Raw genomic sequence first — 26,680 nt, 5'->3', positions numbered from 1 at the left:
TCCATTAGGGTCAATGCCCTCTCATTTCTAACAGGCTGATTTGTTAAACCACCGCTGAATGCCTCACAGGTCGATCACATTAGGGGCAAAGCAGGGCAGGTGCCTGCCTGCATGCAGTTTCCGCATTAACATTTGCGAACAAATAAAAAGAGAAAGTGTTCACAAAACTTCTCGGAATCCGTCATCTCTATTATTTTCTTTTGACACTAATCCTGTGGGAGCCCGACACATTACTCAGGCCCAACACATCTTTTATTTTTTTTCAACTTATGAGGCCCCTGCTAGTGACATGTGCTGTCTGGGACTTCATTTTCTCCTGCAATTTTCTGAAGTGACAAACACTATGGGGAAATCTGGGCTAACTGTTAAAAAAACCTACAGCGCAGTTATTCGCGGCACTGTCATGCTAACCTGAAGCTCAATAAGTAGCAGGAAGTCTCGGGAGGGGATCCCTGCTAATAGCTTTTCACTGACCTTCCTCCATCAGGCCCCACCGTTGACTGCTGGGCCTGTGGTGAATATGGTAAATGAGGTGTGAAACTGCTGTTTTTTTTAAAGGCCATATTTCTGACATGTCAGAAAATGAGCTACGCATTAGATATACTTTTTTTTCCCTTCGTCCCTTTTTTTTCCAAACAGAATCCCTTTTCCTTAACTAAAAGCGTGCATACGTTCCATCATGGAAAGCCATGCATGACCTGGGATATTAATTGTGCCAGGTCATGCACACTGGCAAACAATTTATATTTTTGATCGTTTAACATTTCCAACAATTCGAGTCTTTTTTTAAATGATAGTTAAGCATAACCTAAAAGTAGGCAATTGACCACTTTAAAAAAAACAACCAAAAAACAGAAAATGTTGATGAAATATGAAGGAACATCTTATTATTTCAATACATATACAGTATATATATTTTTTTACCATTCGTACACAGTTTTTAAGTGGACCTGAACTATGGTATGAATGAGGTTAAAAACATTAAACATTTGCGATGTTATAGGGAACATATACAATTTTTTTTCAATAATGTTTACTGGCTTTCATATAGTGCAATACATATTATGCATCATACTCAAGTGAAGTATTGCATCAACAAACCGGTAGAAATCCAGCTGTTATTATTATTATTATTATTATTAATAATAAAAATACAACCTTTACAACACTTAAGAGCTAATCTCCATGATTAAGCCCAAGGCATGAGGCGAAACATGTTGGAGGATGAATCAAGCTGTGGCTGCTATTATTAATATTATTATTATTATTATACAGGATTTATATAGTATCAACAGTTTGCTCAATATAAAAGGGAGACAATACAGCAACAATACAGTTCAATACAAGAGGGTTAAGAGGGCCCTGCTCCTTGGAGCTTACAATCTAAGAGGGATGGGATGGTGGTACAAAAGGTAATAACTGTGGGGGATGGACTGGCAGGAGGAATAGAAGTTTCCGTTATTAGCTGAAGGCAGAATAGGCTTCCCTGAAGAGAGCGGTTTTCAGAGGTCGCCTAAAAGTGGGCAGAGTAAGCGATAGTCTGATAGATTGGGGTAGAAAATTCCAGAGGATGGGGGAGGCTCTGGAGAAGTCCTGGAGACAAGTATGGGAGGAGGAGACAAGGGAGCTAGAGAGCAGGAGGTCATGCTAGAGAGCAGGAGATCATGCTAGGAGCGGAGAGAACAATTTGGGTGATATTTGGAGACAAGATTGGTGATGTAATTTGGGGCAGAGTTATAAATGGTTTTATATGTTATTGTAAATGTTTTGAGTTTTATGCGTTGGGCAATGGGAAGCCAGTGGAGGGATTGGCAGAGAGGGATGGCAGATATGGAACGGTTAGTAAGGTGGATGAGTCTGGCAGCAGCATTCATGATAGACTGAAAAGGGGATAGCCTGCGATGAGGTAGGCCAATGAGGAGGGAGTTACAATAATCAAGGCGAGAGATAACCAGGGAGTGAATAAGTTGCTTAGTAGTTTCTGAGGTTAAGAACGTGTGTATCTTGGAGATGTTGCAAAGGTGAGATTTACAAGATTTGGACAGTGATTGGATTTGGGGCTGAAAGGACAGATGGGAGTCTAGGATTACACCTAGTACCCTGTCATGCGGGGAGGGACTGATTGTTATATTACTTTTACCAGATAAGCACTGAGGCCAGTCAAGATGTGTGGCGGCCAGGCTATCACTTCCTATTTTTATAGCATGCTTTGGGTTGGGATGGACCTTTGCTCAGCCTGCACTCTCACTAGTCAGCGGCATACAACTCATCGGACCTTGACAACCTAAGCGGGGACACTTAAGCATTTATCCCAAAATAGGGACATTCCTTTGTATTTGTATGATAACTGTCACAGCTAATGCTGCTCTCACCTGTACTGTCAAACCATCAAACTGCTGGTGTCATAACTGATCACATGTGCAGTACCATGGCAACTGCCAACCAAACAGAGGTTAAGATGGCAGCTTCCTTGGCTGTAAAGGATGGGAGAGTTTAGTTCCACTTTAAGTTGTCTTCAATGGTTCATTTAAAATGTATATAAACCTAAAAACAAAAATGTAATGTGTTGCAGTTTACCAGTTCTTAGATGTGGCTACATTAGTTTTATTTTTTCAGGTTATGAATATTTTTTGCAAGTACAGAAAAAACCTGTTTCTCATGCCAGAAACACAGTGCCCTTGAGCTAGAAAAAAAGCACAAACACCCTCATCTTTCTTTTGTAGGCTACTAGTCCATAATGAATCAATCATGTATGGAAATGAACAAATACAGACATGTTTGATGTCCAGCCTGGGTGACAGCCATGCCTTCCTCTATAGATACAATTGAGAAATGAGTGTAGTCAACAAAGGATAGGGAGTATGTTATTTGTAGGATTACCATCTGACAAAAAAGAAACATAACTTAAAAAAAGAAAATGAATGAAGCCACCACATCTACGGACTAGTAAACTGCTTTTTGTCTTCAGGTTTCGATATGCTTTAAAGTGAAATCAAACTCTAAAAAAAATTGTTACACATTAGAGATTTTCTGGCAGAATAGATGTGCATAGTCTATCCTGACAAAAAACTTTCTCCTCTTTCCCCTAGCAATTTTTTCGTTGCTGGGTACAACATACAGTGTATGCCCAATGCAATGCACACTTTTGACTCATCTTACAGATGCTGTGATTGGGCCAGTTGATGGGGACGATGGGCGCCCAATGGTCTGAATTGTTTCGGAACCTAGAAGAATTGGCAGTGGCCAGGGATGTAGCAGTGACAGGTACCTAGATCCATGACTACTGGAAAACTGCACAGAAGGAGGTAGATGTGTGTCATAACTTATAATTATGCTGTGCATGCTTACGGATATGGCATAAGCTCAACCCCACCAACAAACTTTACTTTCACTTTAAGTGCCACTTTCATAATACAAAACCTGACACATTACTGTTTCATCCAAAAAGTGCCACAAAGAGCAGGTAAACAAGTTTTTACTCTGGTCGATGTACGAGGAGCGTTCAAGTCAAACCGGGACTTTTGCATTTAAATAATAAAATAAAAAATTTCAAGGAGTGGAAACTTATTTATTTTTCAACTTACTCCCCTACTACAGTTATACACTTATCCCAGCATCTAACCAATGCCTAGAAAGTGTCGGCATAGAAAGATTTGTCAGTACGCCTGAACCATCCTAGGACAGCCTGCTTCACTTCGTCATCATTATGTTCCCCGTTCCCACCATCTCTTGTGCAGTTTCACAACAGGTTATGCATCGATTATCCAGGATCAAGGATTTTACATGCTGAATGTTCACAGGAATGACTGCTGTAGGCTGGGAAGCACCATGGCTGGGATTGTCACTGACGGACATATGGCTATTTTTGAACTGTTTACATCATTCAAATGTCTTACTACAGCTGAGTCTCTTCACTATACTGTGCTTAAAGCCTTCTGTTGATATCCGCAGGTTTTACGCCTTCGTTCACAAGAAACGTCATCATTACACGCTGTTTCATGCATGCACTAACACTGTTGTCTGCCATCTTGAATAACGGTCTTTGGACTGGCCCGCAACATGTGTGCTGCCTATCAGTAATAGGACACACTTGCCACTTAATACTGCATGTCGTACTGCCACGCTAGCATCCCTTTTTATACCTGTAATATTAAAAGTCCCAAATGACTCCTCGTATATCTGTGGGTGAAATTAGTGTCTGCCTGGAGTTCTCCTTTAAGTAAAACTCAGTAGATTGATCGCTATAAGAGAAGAGGCATGAAGGAGAACTGTGAATGAAATATTTGTTAGATCAGGGACTGCTGAATCAACACTGACCATTGCACTTTATCATAATTATCAGGGTATAGTACTGCCAAGGGATTTATAAAAATCCCACTCAGCAAATAACTGCCCTGCTGTTAGGAGACAGTCAGAGTGTTAACACAGTGTCAGAGTTCGGCGTTTAGTGCGCTATTCAGTATTCCATTACTCTTGCAGGGAATGGAGGGGAAACATGATCGTTTCTCAGTTTATAATTGCACAGTAACACTTTTAACGTGATGATAAACTGCCAAGATGTTTTCTTTAGGCAGAAAACAAGCATCTTCATAGCAACTGAGATCTGCCAGGATGATCTGGATAAGGTCTTAACATAACTTTCCAGGAAAACGGATGGTACATCGAAGCAAAGGAAAAACTAGAGGTGCAGCCTGTAGCAACTAATCATATTCAAACTTCAAGTGTTCAAGTACTGACTGCAAAACAAAAGCAGTTATCTGACTGGCATATATGGGAACACTTCTATTTATGTTATTACTTTATAGTAAATTAGGTCTTAAAGGTACACCACACTCGAAAAAGGTTGAGGCAATTACAATACAATACAATCTCTTTTTTAAGGGAGGATCAGTCAATCAGAACTCAGCTGGCTAAATGCTGAGGTGCATAGTCATGGGACTGGATGTTATAGTATATTGCAGAAGCGGTTTCACCATTCAAGATGAGCATTTTAGGGCTTGGGATACAGTATTGGTCCCCTTCGCAATGCACTTGTAGATTTGAATAAAATTATACATTGTTAGGATAGCAGGGAAAGCTGGGACTGGGTTTTTTTTATCAAGTGAGATCAACAAGGGATAGAAGAAGTTAACAAAGGAAATCACGTTCTTCTTTTTACATCGGAATTAGTTTGACATCAGTTGGAACATTTTTCCCCTTTTTCTGTTCTTCTGACAACTCAAAATGTTGCATTTTTTTTCCACTTTCACTTTCAATCACAGTGGTCACTAGGACAAATAAAGACAGTAGCACTCAATGCTCTATCCCAGGGGGCTCCAAACTTTTTAAAGGATAAGTTCATCTTTTAACAAAAAAAATATAAATGCAAATTTTCTTGCAGGTTAAAACATGTGCATTTACTATTTTTTGTTTTAGGAGCCTGGAAAGAATTGCACCAGTGATCAGCAAATTGCAGGTGCCATGCAGGTCTCCTGCAGACTGTCGGTGTAATCTGTCTGCCTGTGCATCGTACGGGCAGGCAGTTTTATAGTGACAAGAAAAATCAATGAACTAACGCAGCACTTCACAGTGCCCTGGTAATTCATTGAGAATTACAAGCTGACAGCCGCAAAGGATGTCGGGACTTGTAATTTCCCATTCACAGAACTCTGTGAATGAATTACATGGCCGTTGTTTTTTCAAAATTGTGACAACCAGCAGGGAATCTGTCACAATGTGTGATAGGGGGGTGCAGGGGGCTGTCCTACAGTAACATGGTACATGTTGCACCCTGAATATGGTTGTAACATGTAATATTAAAAATGGTGAAAAATATACTTTAAACAAGGGGTCAGTTTACTGTCCTTCAAATCTTAGGGAGCCGAACTGCAGGAGGAGTGGGAGTAGAAAATCTTCCATCATCAGTTGAAGTAAACAATGTCTCAGGCTTGGTGGTCAGTGAGAATAAAGAAATTACATAGTCTGTAGTCAGTAGGAGGGGAAATACCGCCCATCATTGATATGAATGGCAAAAATAGTGCCCCATATCAGTGGGAGTAATAGTGCCCCAAGGGCCGGATAAAGGCCAACAAAGGGCTGCTGTATGGAGACCACTGTTCTATCCAAACCTAAATGTTCTAGCTTTAGATACACTGTAACAGCAAGCTCTATCTTCTGTGAAGTCTCTCTTTTCTTTTTAGATAATTGCTTACATCTGAATGATTTAGAGGAATAACCAACACCCCACCCTCTCTACTAGCAACTCCAGAAAGCATAAATGTAAAGCTTATTAGAAAGCAGAGCATGATTCATAAACACTAGTAAATGTTAACATATGTATGTCATACACATAATTAAAAAAAACATAACACTAGTTTACAAACCTATAAACCTTAAACAAAAAATGTAATTGACCCAACCAACTTTGGTTCTTTACACTACAGGAACACTTAATATTTTTCCTCTCTACTGCCTGGCTTATTTAGACATTAGAATTTAAGCAACTGAGGCAGGGACTGATGCGAATAGTTTGGTGTTCTCTGTAAATCACTAAGTAACATGTCACTGCTGTACAAATGTCATCTATAAAACTATTATTCAGTGACGTGTTGGCTGAAATATAAGTTCCAAACACATGAGTACCGTTGAACCTTTTCAGAAATGTGGGGAACTGTCGCTCTCTCCCTTTCCCTCTGTCTATCCCCCCCTCTCTCTCTCTCTCCCTTTCCCTCTGTCTCTCTCTCCCCCGCTTTCCCTCTATTTATCTCTCTCGCTCTCTCTTTCACTCTATCTCCCTCTCTCTCCCTTTCCCTCAACCTATCCTCTCTCTCTCTCCCTTTCCCTCTGTCTAGTTTTCTCTCCCTTTCTCTCCCCCCCCTCTCTCTCCCTTTCCCTCTGTCTCTCTCCCTTTCTCCCCCCCCCCCTCTCTCTCTCTCCCTTTCTCTCTACCCCCCTCTCCCTTTCCCTCTATCTCTCTCTCCCTTTTTCTTTCTCTCTCCCTCTCCCCCCCCTTCTCTCTACCCCCCCTCTCTCCCCTTTCCCTCTGTCTATCTCTCTTTCTCTCCCTTTCCCTCTGTCTATCTCCCTCTCTCTCCCTTTCCCTCAGTCTACCACTCCTCTCTCTCCCTTTCCCCCTGTCTAGCTCTCTCTCCCTTTCTCCCCCCCTCTCTCCCTTTCCCTCTGTCTACCCCCCTCCGCCTCTCTCTCTCTCCCTTTCTCTTTCCCCCCCTTCTCTCTCTCCCCCCCCCCCCCCACGTTTCTCTCTATCTCTCCTTGTCTATCTCTCTCTTTCTCTCTGTCTGTTTTTCTCTCTCTTTCTCTCTGTCTATCTCTCTCTCTGTCTATCTCTTTCTTTGTCTCTGTCTACCTCTCTCTCTTTCTCTCTGTCTATCTCTCTCTCTGTCTATCTCTCTCTCTCTTTGTCTCTGTCTACCTCTCTCTTTCTCTCTGTCTATCTCTCTCTCTTTCTCTCTGTCTATCTCTCTCTCTCCAGCATCCTGACTGAGCTTCCTCCTACTGGCTCTACACCAAAAGCCAATCTTTTATTATTGCCACTGTGATTTATGTCTTCCAGCTCTCAGCCAACTGCAACAGTGAACTGCTGACAAGCAGAGAAGTGTGAATGCTGGCGAGCGCAGCTTAAAGGTGCAGTCATTGCTTCTCCTGCGAATAAGACCGGTCTGCTAATATGATTATTAGATGTATTTACTGTTTACTGCAGTGTGAGCCCCCTGGTGGCTGAATGCATTATGACAGCATTACCACTCAAAATAATCACTGCAGTGCCAGTGTGATGTATTTACTATAAGACAGTCATAGACTAACACCTAGGTTGTAGTGTAAAACAGGAGAGGACCAAAGCCTAAAAGTGACAATTTTGCACCATTAAAAAAATGTGGGTTTCTTCGTCTGACCATATCTAAATAATGTGAATATATATATCTTTGGAAAATAAGTAGCAAGGTGTGCACATGCTGCTTGAGAGGAATTACAAGACTCTCAGCATCTCAAGTAACAAGCATTTTTCTGCAAGCTCTTGAATAATAAATTGCATGGTCCAGTGACAGCTCTACAAACAAAATGAGACTGAATCCAACCTCTGTTATAGCTTATGGTTAAATATTATCAATACAACACACAATATAGTTGGTGAGAAAGGTCAGGGATCCGATATGAAAAAGCATCAAAACTCTAAGATTAAGCCCTTCAAGGGTTGAAACGAGCTGAAACGGAAGGTGGTTGGGTGAGACTATATGTTGTGAATCCTCTCTTTTTTTGTATTAAAGCTGGCTTACAACAGTGATGGCATCAGTGCGTGGCCCGTTTGCTATTACTTGACAAGCACCAAAACCCACACAGTACTGTGATTTCTAAATCCCAGCCCAAGTTAACTGCTCAATGGGGAAAAATATCATGCTGGATATCTATACTGATATGGACTGGGTAATGTTTTAGGAACATAAGGATACCCCATCCTTTCATTTGATGGAAATTAAAATTATCAACCTACAAAGGACTGAATTCAAAGGCACCCCGAAAATCAAAGTGAAAATATGATGCAGCAGGTTAGTCCATTTTGCTGAAATTTCATTGCAGCAACTCAAAATGGTACTCAGTAGTTTGTATGGCCCCCATGTGCTTGTATGCATGACTGACAATGTTGGGGTATGCTTCTAACGAGACAACGGATGGAGGTATTTCATTCCAGATCTGGACCAGGGCATCACTGAGCTTCTGGACAGTATGAGGTGCGCGCTCGTGGCGCCGGATAGACCAAAACATGATATCCCAGAGGTGTTCTATTGGATTTAGGTCCGGCAAGCATAGGGGCCACTGAATGGTATCCATTCCTGCATCCTCCAGGAATTGCCTGCATATTCTCACCACATGAGGCTGGGCATTGTTGTGCACCAGGAGGAACCCAGGACCCACTGCACCAGCGTAGAGTCTGACAATGGGTCCAAGGATTTCATCCCGATACATAATGGCAGTCAATGTGCCATTATCTAGCCTGTAGAGGTCTGTGCATCCCTCCATGGATATGCCTCCCCAGACTTCCAATGACCCACCACCAAATCATGCTGAATGATGTTACAGGCAACATAACATTCTCCATGGCTTCTCCGGACCCTTTCATGTCTGTCACATGTGCTCAGGGTGAACCTGCTCTCATCTGTGAAAAGCACAGGGCTCCAGTGGTGGACCTGCCAACTCTGGTGTTCAATGGCAAATGCCAATCAAGCTGTAGGTGCTGGGCAGTGAGCACAGGGCCCACTAGAGGATGTTGGGCCCTCAGACCACCCTCATGAAGTCTTTTTCTGATTGTTTGGTCAGAGACATTCACAACAGTGGCCTGCTGGAGGTAATTTTGTAGGGCTCTGGCAGTGCTCATTCTGTTCCTCCTTGCACAAATGAGCAGATACTTGTTCTGCTGATGGGTTAAGGAACTCCTATGGCCCTGTCCAGCTCTCCTAGAGTAACTGCCTGTCTCCTGGAATCTCCTCCATTCTCTTGAAACTGTGCTGGGAGACACAGCAAGCCTTCTGGTAATGGCATGTATTGGTGCGCCATCCTGGAGGAGTTGGACTTCCTGTGCAACCTCTGTAGGGTCCAGGTATGGCCTCATGCTACCAGTAGTGACGCTGACCCTAGCCAAATGCAGAACTAGTGAAAAAGAGTCAGAAAAGATGAGTAGGGAAAAAACGTCAGTGGTCTCCACCTGTAAAACCATTCCTGTTTTGGGGGTCATCTCATTGTTGTCCATCTAGTGCACCTGTTGTTAATTTCATTAACATCAAAGCAGCTGAAACTGATTAACAACCCCCTCTGCTACTTAACTGCCCAGATCAATATCCCAGGAGTTTAATTGACTTGATGCTATACTCTGATTAAAAAGTGTCCCTTTAATTTTTTTGAGCAGTGTATATATATATATATATATATATATATATAAATATTAATATACATACAGTATATATACTAGTATCTCATCGACTGCCTATATATTTCATTTATATAACTTAAAAAATATTATAAAATGTATTTTTATACAGTAATACACATGGCTGCTTTCACACTGATGAGTTTTGCTGTGTTTTTATCTTGCTAAAGACACAATAAAATATTTCCCTTTAAAACCTATGCGACTCTTCACACCACTGTGTTGCAGGTGTGGTGCATTTTGAAAAATCTCGCATGCTGCTGCTTTAGTTTGCTTTTAAAAACTGCACCAAAACCAGAGCACCTCATTGAAATTAATGGAAAATGCACCAAAAAGACCATGTTTTACAGGTGCACGCTAGGAGTCAGGCACCCAGAAAACGCACCATAAAAGCATCAAAAATGCAGATGCATTTTTAACGCATTTTTTTCAACAGGGTAGTGTGAAAGCACCCTATAATTACCTGAAACTTTTTTACATTGAATATCCACCATCAACTGTATACAAGCTGTTTCCCCAGCAAGACCATAGATAGCAATATAAAATTGATAGAGATTTTAGCCCCATACAAAAGTCTATCCAAAATTTTTTTTATAAAAAGTGACATCCGCAAAGAAAAAAAATCAGCAATTGTTCTGCTTTTGGTGTCACCCTTATGAAGTAATTGTGGACTACCATTGACTGAAGACAGATCCCCCAGTGATGTCAGTGAGATGTTGCCCTGACCACATATACATGTCAAACAATTTTACAATTTTGATGTGAAAGCTTCACCACCATTCCTCCTTCTGGGCAGTATATTTAAAATACAATACAGAAAGATAATATATTTATATATATATATATATATATATATATATATATATATATATATACAGTAGGTATCACAGGCAGCTTCTTTTTTTTTAACCTGCCCAGTCTTTTTAGAAAAAAAAAAAAATTACAACAAAAAGGATCATCGTTTACATGCAGCTTTTCTGCAAAGCCTGAAATTTCATTGCCTATATTTTGGCTGGACACCAGTTTACGGCGTGTGGTATTGTGGCAGCAGCAGGCAAGTAAAGCTTAATGTTACCAGCAAACAATTGAGAATTTAAAGTTTGACCTAAAACAAGCTGTGAAGAAAATATTATGCTTAGCTGTCAGGGCAATAGATGAGAAGTGCAGGGACTGCTCTGCAGGTCTTGTCTATTAGGACTGAATCTATATCAGGATGTTTCAGGGAACATTGTGTCCTGTATTCTATTTTAATATTTGGCTTTCCTCCCAATACATCAGGATAAAGCACTCTGCAGAAACTTTGTTAGTTGGTACTTTGTATACACAAAAAGACCTCCGCTTGGTAACCTGAGTGGTGCACTTGTCACAAATGCACTTGCAGGGACAGTTGGCTGTATTTAGTGGAAATATGGTAAAGCGGAACAAAACCATCTTAGGTAGGAAGGAGAGACTCAGCAATAAAGATGAAAAAAGCTGTAGAATCAAACAAGGCCAGGTACTGCATGATCATGTGCTGAAGATGTGAAGATTAAAGAACTATGTATTTATTTGTAATTTTTAGATCCACCTTTACTGCATAAAACAAAACAAAAAAATCCTAACTCTGCATACCCTCTCTATGCTCCAGCACTGTCTCAGCTGTTCCAGAACCAGCAGTTTTCTTCAGGAAAAATGACGCCTTTAGGGGGCACATCATAATGCAAGCTGAATTCACAGTACAGAGAGGAGAAGGGATGCTTCAGGGAAGGGACATGGTCAAAATGCTGGAGTTTTCCTTTAAGTGGTTATAAAGGTTCCATTTTTTTCATTAAAATAATAAACACTTCATACTTACTAGCTCTGTGCAGTGGTTTTGCACAGGACAGCCCCAATCCTGCTTGCTCTGGGAGCACTCGTGCGTGCTCACTCCTGAGTTGACTCCGCGTGTCTATGGCACACACAAAGCATGGCTCAGTCCCACCCCTTGCTCCCTCCTTACTGGCTGTGATTGACAGCAGCAGTGGGAGCTAATGGCTCCCACTGCTGTGTCTCAGCCAATGAGAGAGAGACCAAGGAGAGCTGCTGCTCTCGTGCACATCACTGGATCTAGATCCTAGATCGGGTTCAGGTAGATATTAAAGGGGGGTTGCGGGGGGGAGGGGAGCTACACACCCTTTACAAACACTTTAACCACTTGCCTACTGGGCACTTTCATCCCCTTACTGCCCACCAATTTTCAGCTTTCAGTGTTGTTGTACTTTGAATGACTACTGCGCGGTCATGCAACACTGTACCCATATGAAATTTGTATCATTTTTTGAGAGATATAGAGCTTTCTTTTGGTGGTATTTAATCTCCACTGGGTTCTTTATTTTTTGCTAAACAAATGAAAAAAGACCAAAAACTTTGAAAAAAAATAATTTTTTTCTTATCTTCTGTTATAACATTGATGCGCACTGATAGGCTGCACTGATGGGTACTGATGAGGTGGCACTGATGAGGCTGCAGTGATACACAGCATTGATGGGCACTGACGAGGGGGCACTGATGAGGCTGCACTGATATGCAGCACTAATGGGCACTAATAGACAGCACTGATGGTCACTGATAGAAGGCACTGACTGGCAGCACTGATGGGCACTGACAGGCGGCACTGATAGACACTGACTGGCAGCACTGATGGACACTGTTAGTACTGCACTGATGGACATTTCTGGGACTGCACTGATATCCCCTTAGGACTGCACTGATGTCCTCTGATGTGTATATCCACTTGCCAATTACTGGCTATCCTCCCTCCTCACTCCTCATGCTGTCACGGCGTGAAGAAAGTGCTGCCAATAACCAGCAACTGTATTTACATTGTGATCAGCTGTGTCATTTGACACAGCTGGTCACGTGGTAAAAGGGCGCTGTGATTGGCCCGTACCATGTCTCATGATCAGCTGTGTCCAAAGGACACAGCGATCACGAAGCTCACCGGGTGCACGCCCCAGAACTAGACAACCACTGTAGCCGTCATTTGGCTATAGCCCAGTTGTCAAGTGGTTAAAGTGTAAGTTCACTTTAAAAAAAAAATGTGGCTAAAGAAAGTGAAGTGCAAGAGTTTTGCAAGCCTTTTGTTTTGATGCACCTGGAATGTATTTAGCTGATCTAAACTGAAAGATTTGTTGGGCTTTAACATACTAAAACGTATATGAGATTTTAATGACTGGGTTGAAATTAACTTTAACCCTCTCTTTACTGCAAGGTGTGCTTCACCGTTCTTTGTTTCATGGGATCCTACACCCTGTTCCAAATTATTATGCAAATTCTGCTTAAGTGTCACAAAGATTAAATATTTTGTTTTTCAGTTTAACTCCTGGATGGCATTGTGTCTCAGGGCTCTTTTGATCACTGAAAACAATCTCGGACACCTGTGATAATTAGATTGGCCGGTGAGCCCAATTTAAGGAAAAACTACTAAAGGAGGGTGTTCCACATTATTAAGCAGAGCACCATTTTCAAGCAATATGGGGAAGAAAAAGGATATCTCTGCTGCCGAAAAGAGTGAAATAGTTCAATGCCTTGGACAAAGTATGAAAACAATAGATATTTCACGAAAACTTAAGCGTGATCATCGCACTATTAAGAGATTTGTGGCTGATTCAGAGCACAGACGGGTTTGTGCAGATAAAGGCACATTGAGGAAGATTTCTGCCAGATCCATGCATCGGATCAAGAGAGCAGCTGCTAAAATACCATTACATAGCAGCAAACAGATATTTGAAGCTGCTGGTGTCTCTGGAGTCCCACGGACATCAAGGTGTAGAGTCCTCCAGAGTCTTGCAACTGTGCATAAACCTTCTATTCGGCCACCACTAACCAATGCTCCCAAGCAGAAACGGCTGCATTGGGCAGAAAAATACATGAAGACTAATTTTCAAACAGTCCTGTTCACTGATGAGTGCCGTGCAACCCTGGATGGTCCAGATGGATGGAGTAGTGGATGGTTGGTGGACGGCCACCCTGTTCCAACAAGGCTGTGACGTCAGCAAGGTGGTGGTGGAGTCATGTTTTGGGCCGGAATCATGGGAACAGAGCTGGCCGGCCCCTTTAGGGTCCCTGAAGGTGTAAAGATGACCTCTGCAAAGTATGTGGAGTTTATGACTGACCACTTTCTTCCCTGGTACAGAAGGAAGAACTATGCTTTCCTTAATGAAATCATCTTCATGCATGGCAATGCACCATCTCATGCTGCAAAGAATACCTCTGCATCAATGGTTGCTTTGGGGATAAAAGGAGAGAAAGTCATGGTGTGGCCTCCATCCTCCCCTGACCTCAATCCTATTGAGAACCTTTGGAACATCCTCAAGCAAAAGATCTATGAGGGTGGGAGGCAGTTTACATCCATACAGCAGCTCTGGGAGGCTATTCTGACATCTGGCAAACAAATTCAAGCAGAAACTGTCCAAAAACTCACAAGTTCAATGGATGCAAGACTTGTGAAGCTGCTATCAAATAAGGGGTCCTATGTTAAAATGTTTAAAAAGTTAAAATATTGTTAAAAGTTTGATTGAAATAGCTTTTGATTTCAGTAAATATGCTGCAAACACAACAAATGACAATTTTCAGTTCTTTACAACCTATGAAGTGTTTTGAAACTTACTGTGCGTAATAATTTGGAACAGTGCATTGTAAGTGTTTTATGTATATAAAAAAATACTGTTATCATTAGGAGGTTTGTTCAATAAAATGTGAATTATACTCTTAATAGCTGATAACATGAGAATTATGCTGACTGTTATTTACATCAATTATTTAGGTAAATGAGAAAAATATCATTTGCATAATAATTTGGAACAGGGTGTAAAGGCAACCACCTGTGAGCACAAATGTTATTTGATGCCATCATCCTACTCATGATAATTACACCAATTTCAATGCAGAACAGATCTCCACAGGATAAGGCCCAGCAGTCAGGCAATAGGATGGCAGCCTCCATGAATGTGGCCCAACACAAAATTGAAAACTTACCTAAAATTGTGGGGTTTTTTTTATTATTTTTTTTATAAAAATGTGTTTGCATTTAGCAAAAACACGCAACTGAAGACAAAGTTTACAATGTCTCCCTATTGGACTTTTTAAAGTTTTTTCTTCCCAAAGAAACATATCCCACGCTTCACAATCATGCCTTATTCATGTCATCAGTTTTTGGCAGCACCTATATTTGTGAGCAACTATTTTCAAGGATGAAGCACACAAGGGCAAAATTAGAACCAAAATATCTGATGAGCACCTTGAGAATTATTTTAGAATTGCAACTACATCAATCCAACGAGATATTGATGCTTTAGTTTATCAAAAACAGTGTCAAATAACACACTAGTTTTACGTTGCCCTCTTTTATAATAAAAAATATTACAAAAAATGAAGTTTTATTACTCAGATAGATACATTATCTATATCAGTGATGGATAACTTGGTATCTGCCAGACTTTTTCTGCTCATCAGCTATACCTTATTGTTAGTGTATTTTATGTGCAGCCCGGGACAATTTCTCTTCTTCCAATGTGGCCCAAGAAAGGCATAAGATTGGACACCCCTGATATACAATATCTTGTTAGAAGCTGTAAAGAGAGTATTACTAAGGAGTTATTTACTAAAACTGGAGAATGCAAAATCAGGTGCAGCTCTGCATAGAAACCATTCAATCAGCTTCCAGGTTTTATTGCCAAAGCTTAATTGAACAAGCTGAAGTTAGAAGCTGATTGGCTACTATGCACAGCTGCACCAAATTCTGAGTTCACCAATTTTAGTAAATCTCCCCCTATACCTACCACACATAGTATTTTAAAATATTTTCATAAAATAGTTAATTCTAATATTATAACCCTACAAAAACTTTGATAATTTACAAATATTCCCATCTCATTTGTATTTATATCTAACATAAAGATTTGTGTTCCCTTGAATATACAATAAATAAATATAAGTTATGTACTGTATTAGTTCTAAAATACTGTTCCATGTTTGTAGGAAAAACAAAGATTAAAAACCTTATGACTATTTGAAAATTTCAGATCCTATCAAGAGGTAAGTCTAAATGGGGAAATCTAGAAGTCATCTTTGTGTTAAAAAAAAGAAGTTATAATAATGATAAAAAGGCTAAATTAAATAATTCCTCTTGAATATCAAAAGATGTTTGGGAAACGAAAATACGGACAGTAAACCTGGCACCAACAAGCTAATTAACAATCTTACCTAAACTATCATTTTAAGGCGCCACATTGTAATATGTGCAACTTTGGGTTCTTAATCATAGTTTCCTTTTAAAGTACAAAATTAATTAAACTAACTTTTTGATGGATAACTTTTATGTGGTGTGAGATTTTGTCATTTATTTTCTCCTGTAATCAGTGTTCTTCCTAAAAATAGTGGACGTGAAATATCCTTGGTGTGGCTGGCAACAAAGCTCGGCCCTATTCCCCGATGGCTTGGCTGGAAACATTATTAATCATGAGTTTGAGGTTTGGGAGAAACTTGTGATTCTCTTTGTCTCGGGGGGTAGAGAAGGCCAGCAGAGCTACCGAGGTCACGTTCCCAATCTGTGTGGTAAGATATGAATGTGCCATAATCACCACTTAGGCGATGACTTTCACTGTATCATGAGTAGAGAAGCAGTAAGAGGTTTAAGGAGGCAGCAGACATGTGGCACATACAATGATCGAGTAGCTCACAAATAACCTTTTGTAAAGATGTTCTGACCTTCCGTATGATTATTCCCCACTGTCACTATTATACATAGTCTGGAAGCAGACAAAAAGGCACTCTAACCTACTTCAAAATGTTCATGTCACCAAGCAAAACAGATACTAATTCTAATTTCAGTAGCAAGTATGGCAAGTAATAGTCATTGGTTGCAAAAACAATACAGTTATTTGCAAAAGAAGACAAAACATGAGAAAAAATATGTTCTAAACATAGAAAATATATAAAAAATAACTGGGAAACAGTCTCAGTAAAGGTTGAATTAGGAATTACATCTGAAACACTTTGCTGACCAGTCAATTGTCTAATACATGGGGTCTATTTATAAAACATTCATCCAGGGTGATATGACTTCCTATGATTGTCAGCTCCATCTAGTGGCCAAAATGCAGTATATTTTCAGATTAAGATAGTTAGAAAAATGTATTGCATTTTGGCCACTAGATGGAGCTGACACATATAGGAAGTCAAGTATTAGAGAAAATAGGGGGCAAATTTCTGCCACCTGGATGAATGCTTTTGACATTTGTCCCACAAATGTTTTAGAAATAGAGCCCTTTGTGTCTATCAACATTCTGAGTGTAAATAAAAAAAAATTCAGCAAGAAATAACATATGACGAAATGCATAGGACAGCGCTACATGCTGACGTTGTCACTCAGTGACCCGGAAGTTGTCTATTTGCTGGCTTGGATGTGTTTTTTTTGGTGCACAATTGCCCTGAATGAATTGTAAGTTCAATAGTCTGATAAATAAAAGTTGTTCGATGAATTTACACTATATGGGGCGTTTGCTCTCATTCTCTAAGTTAATGCGGCTGATGGCTGGATACGGTGACCTATGTTAAACTGAGCTAGCTGCAGATCCAGAGAAGCAGGAGATATGCGGAAGACATGGAATACCAGTACTCATGCCATTTATGATTATTTATTTATGATGATTATTATTAGGGGGTCATATCGGTTTGGTAAGCCTGCATATTTTAGGTTCGGTGGAGGCTTTGAATCTATCCTGGCATCTTTTCTAAGAGCTTTTGGGTGGAATATTTGATTCTGTTTACATCTTGTGAATTTTTACATGATTAATTGTGGGACTTTTTAATTTTAATTTTATTTGGTTACATGAACTTTGAACTTTTACTAATTAGTGCCACAGCTTTTTAAATGCAATCTGTTACTATGGAAAATATCTCCTAGTGTGTTTGCAGCTTTTTTTTTTTTACCTTTATCACATTGTTTACATTACCACAGTTTTTCTTTCACAAATATTGTTTTAAAAAAAACAGCAATGCTCCTAGGTTAAGAAGAATGTACACTAAGGGGCCCTGATGTTTTAAAAAAAACTGTTATGGAAACCCAGGAGCTGAGAGATAACATGTTGAATCCACACAAGGTCAGATATCAAGGCGACCCTTGGAAGTTGGACTTAGAGGTAGCCTTAAGGAGACAACCAAAGGTCTTTTGCAAGCAAGTCCGTCCAATAATATTATTATTATTATTATTATTATTATTATTAATAATAATAATAATAATAATAATGATAATAATAATAATACTAATATTGTTAATGTTATATTCAAGAAAGAGCATTCAATTCTTGCATAACTGGTTCTTTTTAAGTCTTGCCAGCATAACACCATGATCATAAACAGTATATATATAGAAAAAGTGAAGAATTAAAATAATAAAAGAGTTAGGAAATTTTAACGAACATAGAAGGGAAAAAGTTAATTAAAAAATTCAGCAAGGGATAGAACTTTATAAATACATCTAAACTAAAATAAATTGAGTGTTTTAACTTTTTGTTTTCTTTGTAGAATTATTGTTGACTCGTTACATTATTTACTTATGAAATCTGTATGCATAATGCGTATATAAGATAATATTTATGATACTGTACATTTAACAGGATAGATAGATAGATAGATAGATAGATAGATAGATAGACAGATAGATAGATAGAGTTTGAACCACAGTATGATAAAAGGGAATTACTTAATTGTTTTTTTTATGTCTGAGGTATTGTTTCAGATTAAAGTAAATATTAACCTATCTAATTATGAACTTAATGAATGTAGTACGTATTATGCTGATGTAATTTTTAATTATACATCCTTTATGCACTTGTTTAATTTTGCTGATGAAGAAATTATACCATAAGCTGATCTCTGAAAATATAAACAGTTTCACCTGTTTTACATGCAGCGTAGAATTATTTCCTCACATGTAATAAATATCTTATGTACGTTATGAGCCAGTAGGTGGAGCAGACAACATTGTTTACAGATCGGAAAAAAATGTTTTAGCTTGGTAAAAAAAAAATCTAGCATATAGTGGAGCGGTGTATTTTCCGTTAGAAAGAAAAGAAATTCAGGTATAGGCCTCCCTGCATACAGGCATTCTTCCTCTACACAATCAGAAAAAATAGCGACAAAACTACAGCAGAATACTCTGCAATGGGAGCATGAGTTTAAAAGTAAAAGTAAAAAGCGTCAGTCAGCTCTACAACACTGTGATTTTTCTTTGTGTAGGTGAATTACTTTAAATCCCTATTATTATTATTATAGAGGATTTATATAGCGCCAACAGTTTGTCCAGCACTTTACAATGAGAAACTAAACTGTATATGAGCACCACAAAATGAAAACGCTGTTTGATTAACTTTTAATATTCACAGCAAAATCCCAACGCATCTATGTCCCATGCTTTATTTTGTTGAGATATCACTTTGAAAAACACCCCCCTAGTACTTCCAGCAAAGGCTATCACAAGTAAGGGCTAATGACTCATGTAGCATGTACTTCTTGAATTCCATCTGTCCTTAGCTCAGGCATGCAGACAGGAGGGTGTGCTTAGCTGAGAAAACCCCTCCTCCCTTCCTGGGATGTATGACATGAAGTTTAAAACAAGTAAATATAATATACCTTCCTATTTGTTTATTAATGCTAGCAGCATAAGGATTTAAAAATAGTTCATGGTGATTGTGAGAGTTTAGTTCCGCTTTAACTTAGATAAACATCTTAAGTCTCCAACTTTGAATAGGGGAGTATATTGTGTGTAATATTCTCTCAGGTTGGAACTCGGTCTGCAAATGGAAGCAAAAGCTGGGAAGCCTAGGAGTTGGTGTCATTGTGTGACAAAGATTCATGTCTCCCTCTTCTGTGTTAGGTGTGCTGCAAGGGGGAAGTGTTAGCACTTGTTACATTATACATTCTGGGTGTCACCCCCCCCCCCCTCCCCAGGTAATACATAAGGAGAATGGCTCCAGGATTTTTAAGAAAACATAACACTTTGCAGGTTTATGCCTGAATTCTGTCTTTTGGCTGGGGTTCTTTTTTAATTCTCAGACCTGAAGTAAAGCGAAGGAAGATGGCATCTGGCCCGCAGGCTGTCTTCATTTACCCGAACAATGGAAGTTGTTAATTTGTACAGTACTGAATCACCATGGGATGTATAAAATGGGAATAGAGTGTCAGGTATATCATTCCCATGAAGTACATATTGACAGCGGCACATTAGCATAATTAATTATGAGCAAACCTTCACCAAACATATGCTGCTAAACAAGCAATACTGATGACACTAAAAGATGTATAAAAGCAAAACAAATAATTGTCCTTAAAGTGTACCCATCATGTCAAAATCCATCACAAACTAACATTACTAGCTTATGGGAGGAACCGCAATATCAGTCATTTTGTTTGTGCCAGAACTTTTTAGTGCCAGATTGTTAGCTTCTGGAACCTGACAAGGTGAGCACATGCAGTTGAGGGTTAAGCTATGATTAAGGCTCTTGCACAATGGCACCCTAAGTCTGTGAAATACAAATTCCAGTGCATTTCCCCTGCCTGGAAGCCCTGGTGATGAGTACAGCCACCCATGGACATGAATTGCTGAGTTTGGCAGTACATGGATACATAAACCCTATTATGCATAAACACTTGTACAGTGTAGAAGCATACTGTATTACAAAAATAAAAAATATTCTATAATTGAAATGCGCCTGTACACTGTACAAGTGTTTATATGTGCACCAATGTATACCCAAGTAAAGCTGCTAACAGCCGTTCATGACTATGGGTAGCTGAACGCAGCACCTGGGCTTCCTAGACAGAAAATTTATGTTGCTTTGACTCAGGGCACCTATGTGCAAGAGCCCTTAGAGAGTAGCTTTAATGTTCAGCTTTGGCTAGATACATTTTCCACGTTAGGTGAAGAGTTTACATGTCAAATTGGGGGTTACATTTTAAAGCCCGACTCGGACCAAAGTGTCTTTGGATAAAGCTGGGAAACGTAAGAACCTTTTTCTGTGGGTGTCAATGCTCTACCACCAGCCATGGACTCACAGAAGAAATGCTACAGAGAGGGATGCCATATCTTTACATGGCAGGGCTTTCCGCAGCATTAAGGATCCACCCACCACCAGAGGAAGAAGACAGCAAGGAGGACCCGTGATATCTTCAGATATCCTCAGAACCCAACATCACTGGAAAAAGTATATATATATATATATTTTTTTTTTTTATAACGCTGCAGAGCTGGCTCCAAGGGAGACTAGGAGCAAACAAGGAAGGGGTAACTGAAGCCCTGAGCTGAGTTTTAAGTATTAGTTTACACTGCCTCTTATGAAATAATTATAGTTTTTATAGACTTTGTAATAAAGCAGACAGCAATAAATAAGAACACTTATTTTTTATTGATTATAACTTGTATTGTTCATAATTACTTTTGCTAAAGAATGAAATAAATTTTGCCTGGAAATATTCCTTTGCTGAGGTTTTACAGGAAATAAAGCTGGCCATAGACTAGTAGAACTTTGTTTGAATTGTCCATTTTATAGTGGTTCTAAAAACTAAACTTTTTATACCTTAATGCATTCCTTGCATTAATGGATAAGTTCACCTTTCCATAAAAAATAATAAATGTACATTTTTGTGCAGGTAAAAAAATGTTTATTATTTTCTGTGTTAGGAGCCTGAAAAGCATTGCACCAATGATCAGCAGATCGCTGATGCCATGCAGGTCTCCTGCACACTGTCAATGTATCTGCTTCCCATACATCCTGTACAGGCAAGCTGATATTTGCTGACAGGAAGAGTCAATGAACTAGTTTACTGAGAACTACAAAGTGACAGCCACTAAGGCTGTTGGGACTTGTAGTCCTTTCATTCACAGAACACTTGTGAATGAATGCGCGGCCATGTGGGAGGAGCCCCGCAAAGCAGCACCGTTTTTAAAAACTGACAGCTATAACGCCCAGTGCTTCAGTCACGGGGGGGGGGGGGGTGTCAGTGGGTGTGGATGGCAGAAAGGGTGTGTCCCAATGTTTAACAGTGGGAGGGGCCTAAGGGCTGTGGTTAAACAAAACCCGGGCTTCATTGTACCTGTAAAATATGCTTTGATTGCTGTGCCACAAGCAAGAGTCTCAAGGACACAAACCCCAGCACAATAACTTAAACGTCTATTACGAATGGTTTTGCATAAACTGTGGAAAAGTGCGTTACACAAAGTGTGGAAGGATTCAGGAATGCATTATGCACAGAGTGCAGGATTCAGGAGTGCGTTTCATACAGAGTGCAGAATTCAGGAGTGCGTTTCATACAGAGTGCAGAATTCAGGAATGCGTTACGTACAGAGTGCAAGGCTTGGGAGTGTGTTTCATACAGAGTGCAGGATTCTGGGATGCGTAACATACAGAGTGCAAGGTTCAGGAGTGTGTTTCATACAGAGTGCAGGATTCATGGATGCATTACGTACAGAGTGCAAGGTTCAGGAGTGTGTTTCATACAGAGTGCAGGATTCAGGGATGCATTACGTACAGAGTGCAAGGTTCAGAAGTTAGTTAAACCGCAAAGACACCAATTAAATATACACTTATGTTCTAAAATCTTGATTAACAGCATACAAGAATGCAGGCATCAGCTGGATAACAAATAAGTGCAGCTGAGCAGGACCTGCAGGCGTGTGAACATCTAGCACAGCCAGGGATTGGCAAAAAAGCAGGGGGCTGCGATGAGAGAGAGTGCAGCTGTCAAATCCAACCTGTTATGTTGGGGATGGGCCAATATGCATTTCAGGGGCTCCGCCCCCTATGAAAAACAACCCGTTCATAGGGAAACAGCTGGCATTTATACAATGCCAACCAGGAAAAAAAGTGGCAAGGGGCAGGACCAATTGGAACTACTGCATGTGCACCCGCAGCAGTATATAATTCAGGTTTATTATACACAGCTGCGGGTGCACATGCAGTAGTTCCAATTGGTCCTGCTCCTTGTCACCGTCTTCCCTGGCCAGCAATGTATAAATGCCAGCTGTTTGTCTATGCAGTGCTTGCTTGACAAAGGGGGTGGAGCCCCTGAAACACATATCGGCCCCGCCCCCAACATCACAGGTTGGAGTTGACAGCTGCACACTTTCTCTCACTGCGGCTGCAAGCCCCGCTGGCTTGCCCACCAATCCCTGGCTGTACTAGGTGTTCACACTGATGCAGGTCCTGCTTGGCTGGAAGTTAACATATAAAGAATAGATAATGTGGGACAAAGCCCCTGTACACTGGGACAAGGGTGCAAATGCAGGAAAGTCCTGCACTTTCCGGGACTGTTGGGAGGTATGAGTATAAAACAGTTTTTTAAATTTTTTTTTAAATTAAGTCTACAATCACTTTAAGAGCATTTGTTTAATTTTCTAACCATTTGTGTAGTCAAACTGATAATCATTTGTGACTGCAATACTGACACAATTTGAAGGAGAAGGATGGAATGTTTTTCTTGAATGAGCAAATTTCTGACAGTGAATGTGGTTTTCATTCACGAAAGTCAATTCATTCCAAAATCAAATGTTAAAAGCAATCTAAATTTGAAGTATTTTTGAATGACGTCATGTCATCAAATGTACTGAATTTTCATACCATTGTCTGCAAGGACATTCGTTCAAACACCTACTAGTTTATGGTCATATTTAGAATGTTCAAATCCTTGAAAAGTTTAATTTACTGTGTTGAGATCAGTTAAGAGATTACTTCTGATTGTTTGCTTGGCACATTATTATTGCTCTTTACACTGAATAAGTGTGACCAGCACCTTTTACAAATTTGGTCCAAATTTATTTGCTTGGCTAAGCATTTTGCCTACCTAATTCTGGTGATCAAACCTACAAGAGGAAATGAAGAGAAGTGTAAAATTTAGCCTCCACTCTCCGAGGATTCGATGTAAATAATGCTTAGAAGAATTCCCCTTAATAATAAAATCCTGGTAAAGACAAAACACGACAACAAGCTGATGGAAATTAGTCGCGGCTGTCTAGCAATTCTGTTTTCTTTTTCTCTTTCAGATGAAAGTGCTGACATGTGCTCTTGTGCTTCAGCGCTGTTACTGAGCAGTCATGCTATCTGCCCTCACACATAGAAAACTACCTAATTGAAGTGGAAGTTATGTTTTTGTGATATCTTTTCAAGTCGTCATGTCCTATTCAGCTGGCTCTTTTGTCTCTGTCAGTGTGCAGCTCCCTGAGGCTTCCCTGAGCTGTCAGGGATTTCAACTGTATACTAACCTGCTCTGTACTGAGGAGGTAATGCATCTTCCTGGCTTCATGGTTCTTCCTGCGTTCTTCCTTTTCCTTCTCTCTCTTCATTTTTTCCTTCTCTCTCATGGCAGCGTATTCCTCTAGCTCCTTCCTGTGGAAAAGCAAAATAACTTCCGATCAGCATATGGAGCAATGTAATGATACACCAGTATGACCAAAGTATGAGGACCAATATGACACCAGTATGAGGACATCCCTCCAAACTATTGGGCTCAAGTGTTTCCAGTGAAGGGTACCGTTAAAGACCCACTATAGCAAACAATATGGCATTCTGGTAACTGTACTGTACTGGGATAACTGTGATGAAAGTATTCAGAATATAATTTTTTTTTATTTTTTAGCATAGCAAGTCAACATTACGATGCATTTATCAAATTTTAAAGTGATTCTAAAAGCGTATTTTTTTAAAGAAAAAAATAACAAACTTGTCTATACTATCTATTGTATGAAGTGGTTTTGCACCCTGGGTCCTCCTCTTTTCGGATCCTCTGCAGGCTCTCCTGGCCCCTCCATCCTATCTGTTGTCCCCACGGTAAGCAACTTGCTACAGGGCAGCCACTACTCCATGTGTCCATTCACACACGGAGCCATGGCTCAGCCCTACCCCCTCTCTCTTCCCATTGGCTCACTGGCTGTGGCTGACAGTGGGTCAATGGCTCCCGCTTCTGTCTCAGCCAATGGGAGAGGGAGTCCCAGGATTGCTGAGATTTCACTGCACATCGCTGGATCGAGAGGGGGCTTAGGTGAGTATTAGGGGGGGATGGGGGAGATGCTGCAAACAGAAGGTTTTTTACCTTCATGCATGGAATGCATGAAGGTAAAAAACCTTGAGCCTTTACGACCACTTTAAACTGACCTTAGACCTGTAGAATTTTGTTAGGGAATTGTTTTTCTGAACATTTGTTCAATTAACCTTCCTGGAGGTATTCTCGAGTGTAGCTCGGGGTAAAGTTTCAGCACAAGCGTTAACCGCGAGCTACACTCAGGAATACCCTGCAGCATTGCTCGGGGATCTCTTCTTCACTTACCTTGTCCTTCGCTCCCGCGTTGTCCCCCCTGCAGTGTCCCCGGCAATGTCCTCTGGCCGATGCCAGCATTTGTCTTCCAGGTTCCGTTCCCTGCGACGTACGGGGACGGAACTGGCGGGAAATTTTAAAGTTTTAAAAGTGACATTCACTAAATTCATTAAAATCACATAGTAAAACATTACTGTATCAAACCATTTCACATACATTTTGTCCCGAGTGCTTTGTCCTGTGCCCTGCCTGCATTTTTACTGTTCTTTCTGCCTGGAAACTTAGAAAAGTCCATGGCGTCCAAAAAGCGTCCCTTTAGGTCAAAAGCGGTTTTAGACCAGCTAGAGAAAAGCGATAGTAAATTAGAACCACTTGCAGAATTGAGTGATAATGATTCGTGGGGAAATTCGTCATCAGACACTGAAAACGATTTTGCGACTTTGCTCAGTGATTTGCGAATTTGCAGCTATATTTCAAATTTCAGTGTTTTTGGTTTGATTATATTATTGAATTAAATATATTATTATTATTATATTATTATTTTTTATGATTATTTATTAAATTATAATTTATGATTTTGTGTTTCAAGTTTTATCATACCCGGGATGTTTACTAGACTCTTGTTCGGACAGATTTCAGTGAGTTATTCCTAAAAATTACAGGCCTACAATAAAAAAATACATATTTCCATGCAAACAAATGTACCGCTTTGAGCACAGAAATATGGACATAATCAGACCACTAGGGGGGTTAAATAAGAGTTAAGATGATGATTCCACAATTTTGTTTGGACCAGAGTGAGCAATAAAATTTGATAAAATTTTTTTATGTTGAATCTAAGGGGAACTAATTTCTAAAAGCCATTCGAAATCAGTTGAGTCCATGAAGGTACCATTGAAGGGTCAGATGAGTGACTTTTACACTTTCTCATCCGAACGATAAAATTCAATTCTACAGGTGTAAGGCCAGCATTACAGCCTGTTGCAGTGATTGGTAGCTTGAGTCCACCCTGGACTGATGGTGTCACTAACAAGGTGGCATTGCTAGTAATGAGACTAAACAAAAAATAATAGAAAAAAACCTTCTGCGCTGCTATAGGTATAGATAGGACTAGTGAAAAAAGCTGCAAACACCTAGACCTAGACACCACTAGCACAAGGAAACAAAACAAATAAAATGGTGTTGCGCTAATACCAATAGTACTAAGGACACAATCATTCGAAGAGTGGGGAGACAGAAAAAATAACCCCAAAACAGAGGTGATAAGTATAAAGGCCTGAATCCAGACCTAATTAGGTGCAATATGAACTGTGACAAAGACAACGTGAGTAACAATCAGCAAGTGAACATAAATAATACATACAAATGTAAAGGCCTGAACCCAGACCAAACTAAGTGCAATATAGATTGTGATGAAATACAACATGAACAATAGTC

At 40.0% G+C, this 26,680-nt stretch overlaps 1 protein-coding gene across 1 annotated transcript in view; it reads right to left on the bottom strand.

Moving 5' to 3' along the window:
* SPATA17 (spermatogenesis associated 17) overlaps nucleotides 1-26,680 on the bottom strand; it is a 210,180-nt gene that overhangs the window by 75,110 nt on the left and 108,390 nt on the right. The window contains exon 6 of the mRNA XM_089685004.1: nucleotides 24,195-24,318. Coding sequence (XP_089541130.1) covers nucleotides 24,195-24,318 — 124 coding nt within the window. The remainder of the gene's footprint in view (nucleotides 1-24,194; nucleotides 24,319-26,680) is intronic.

This window comes from Staurois parvus, unplaced genomic scaffold, assembly GCF_062004578.1.
Source record: "Staurois parvus isolate SC_StPar_1 unplaced genomic scaffold, SC_StPar_1.0 ptg000362l, whole genome shotgun sequence".
NCBI lineage: Eukaryota > Metazoa > Chordata > Amphibia > Anura > Ranidae > Staurois > Staurois parvus.
Note: the sequence above shows the minus strand (reverse complement) of the source record. Positions and strands in the feature narration are given on the sequence as shown.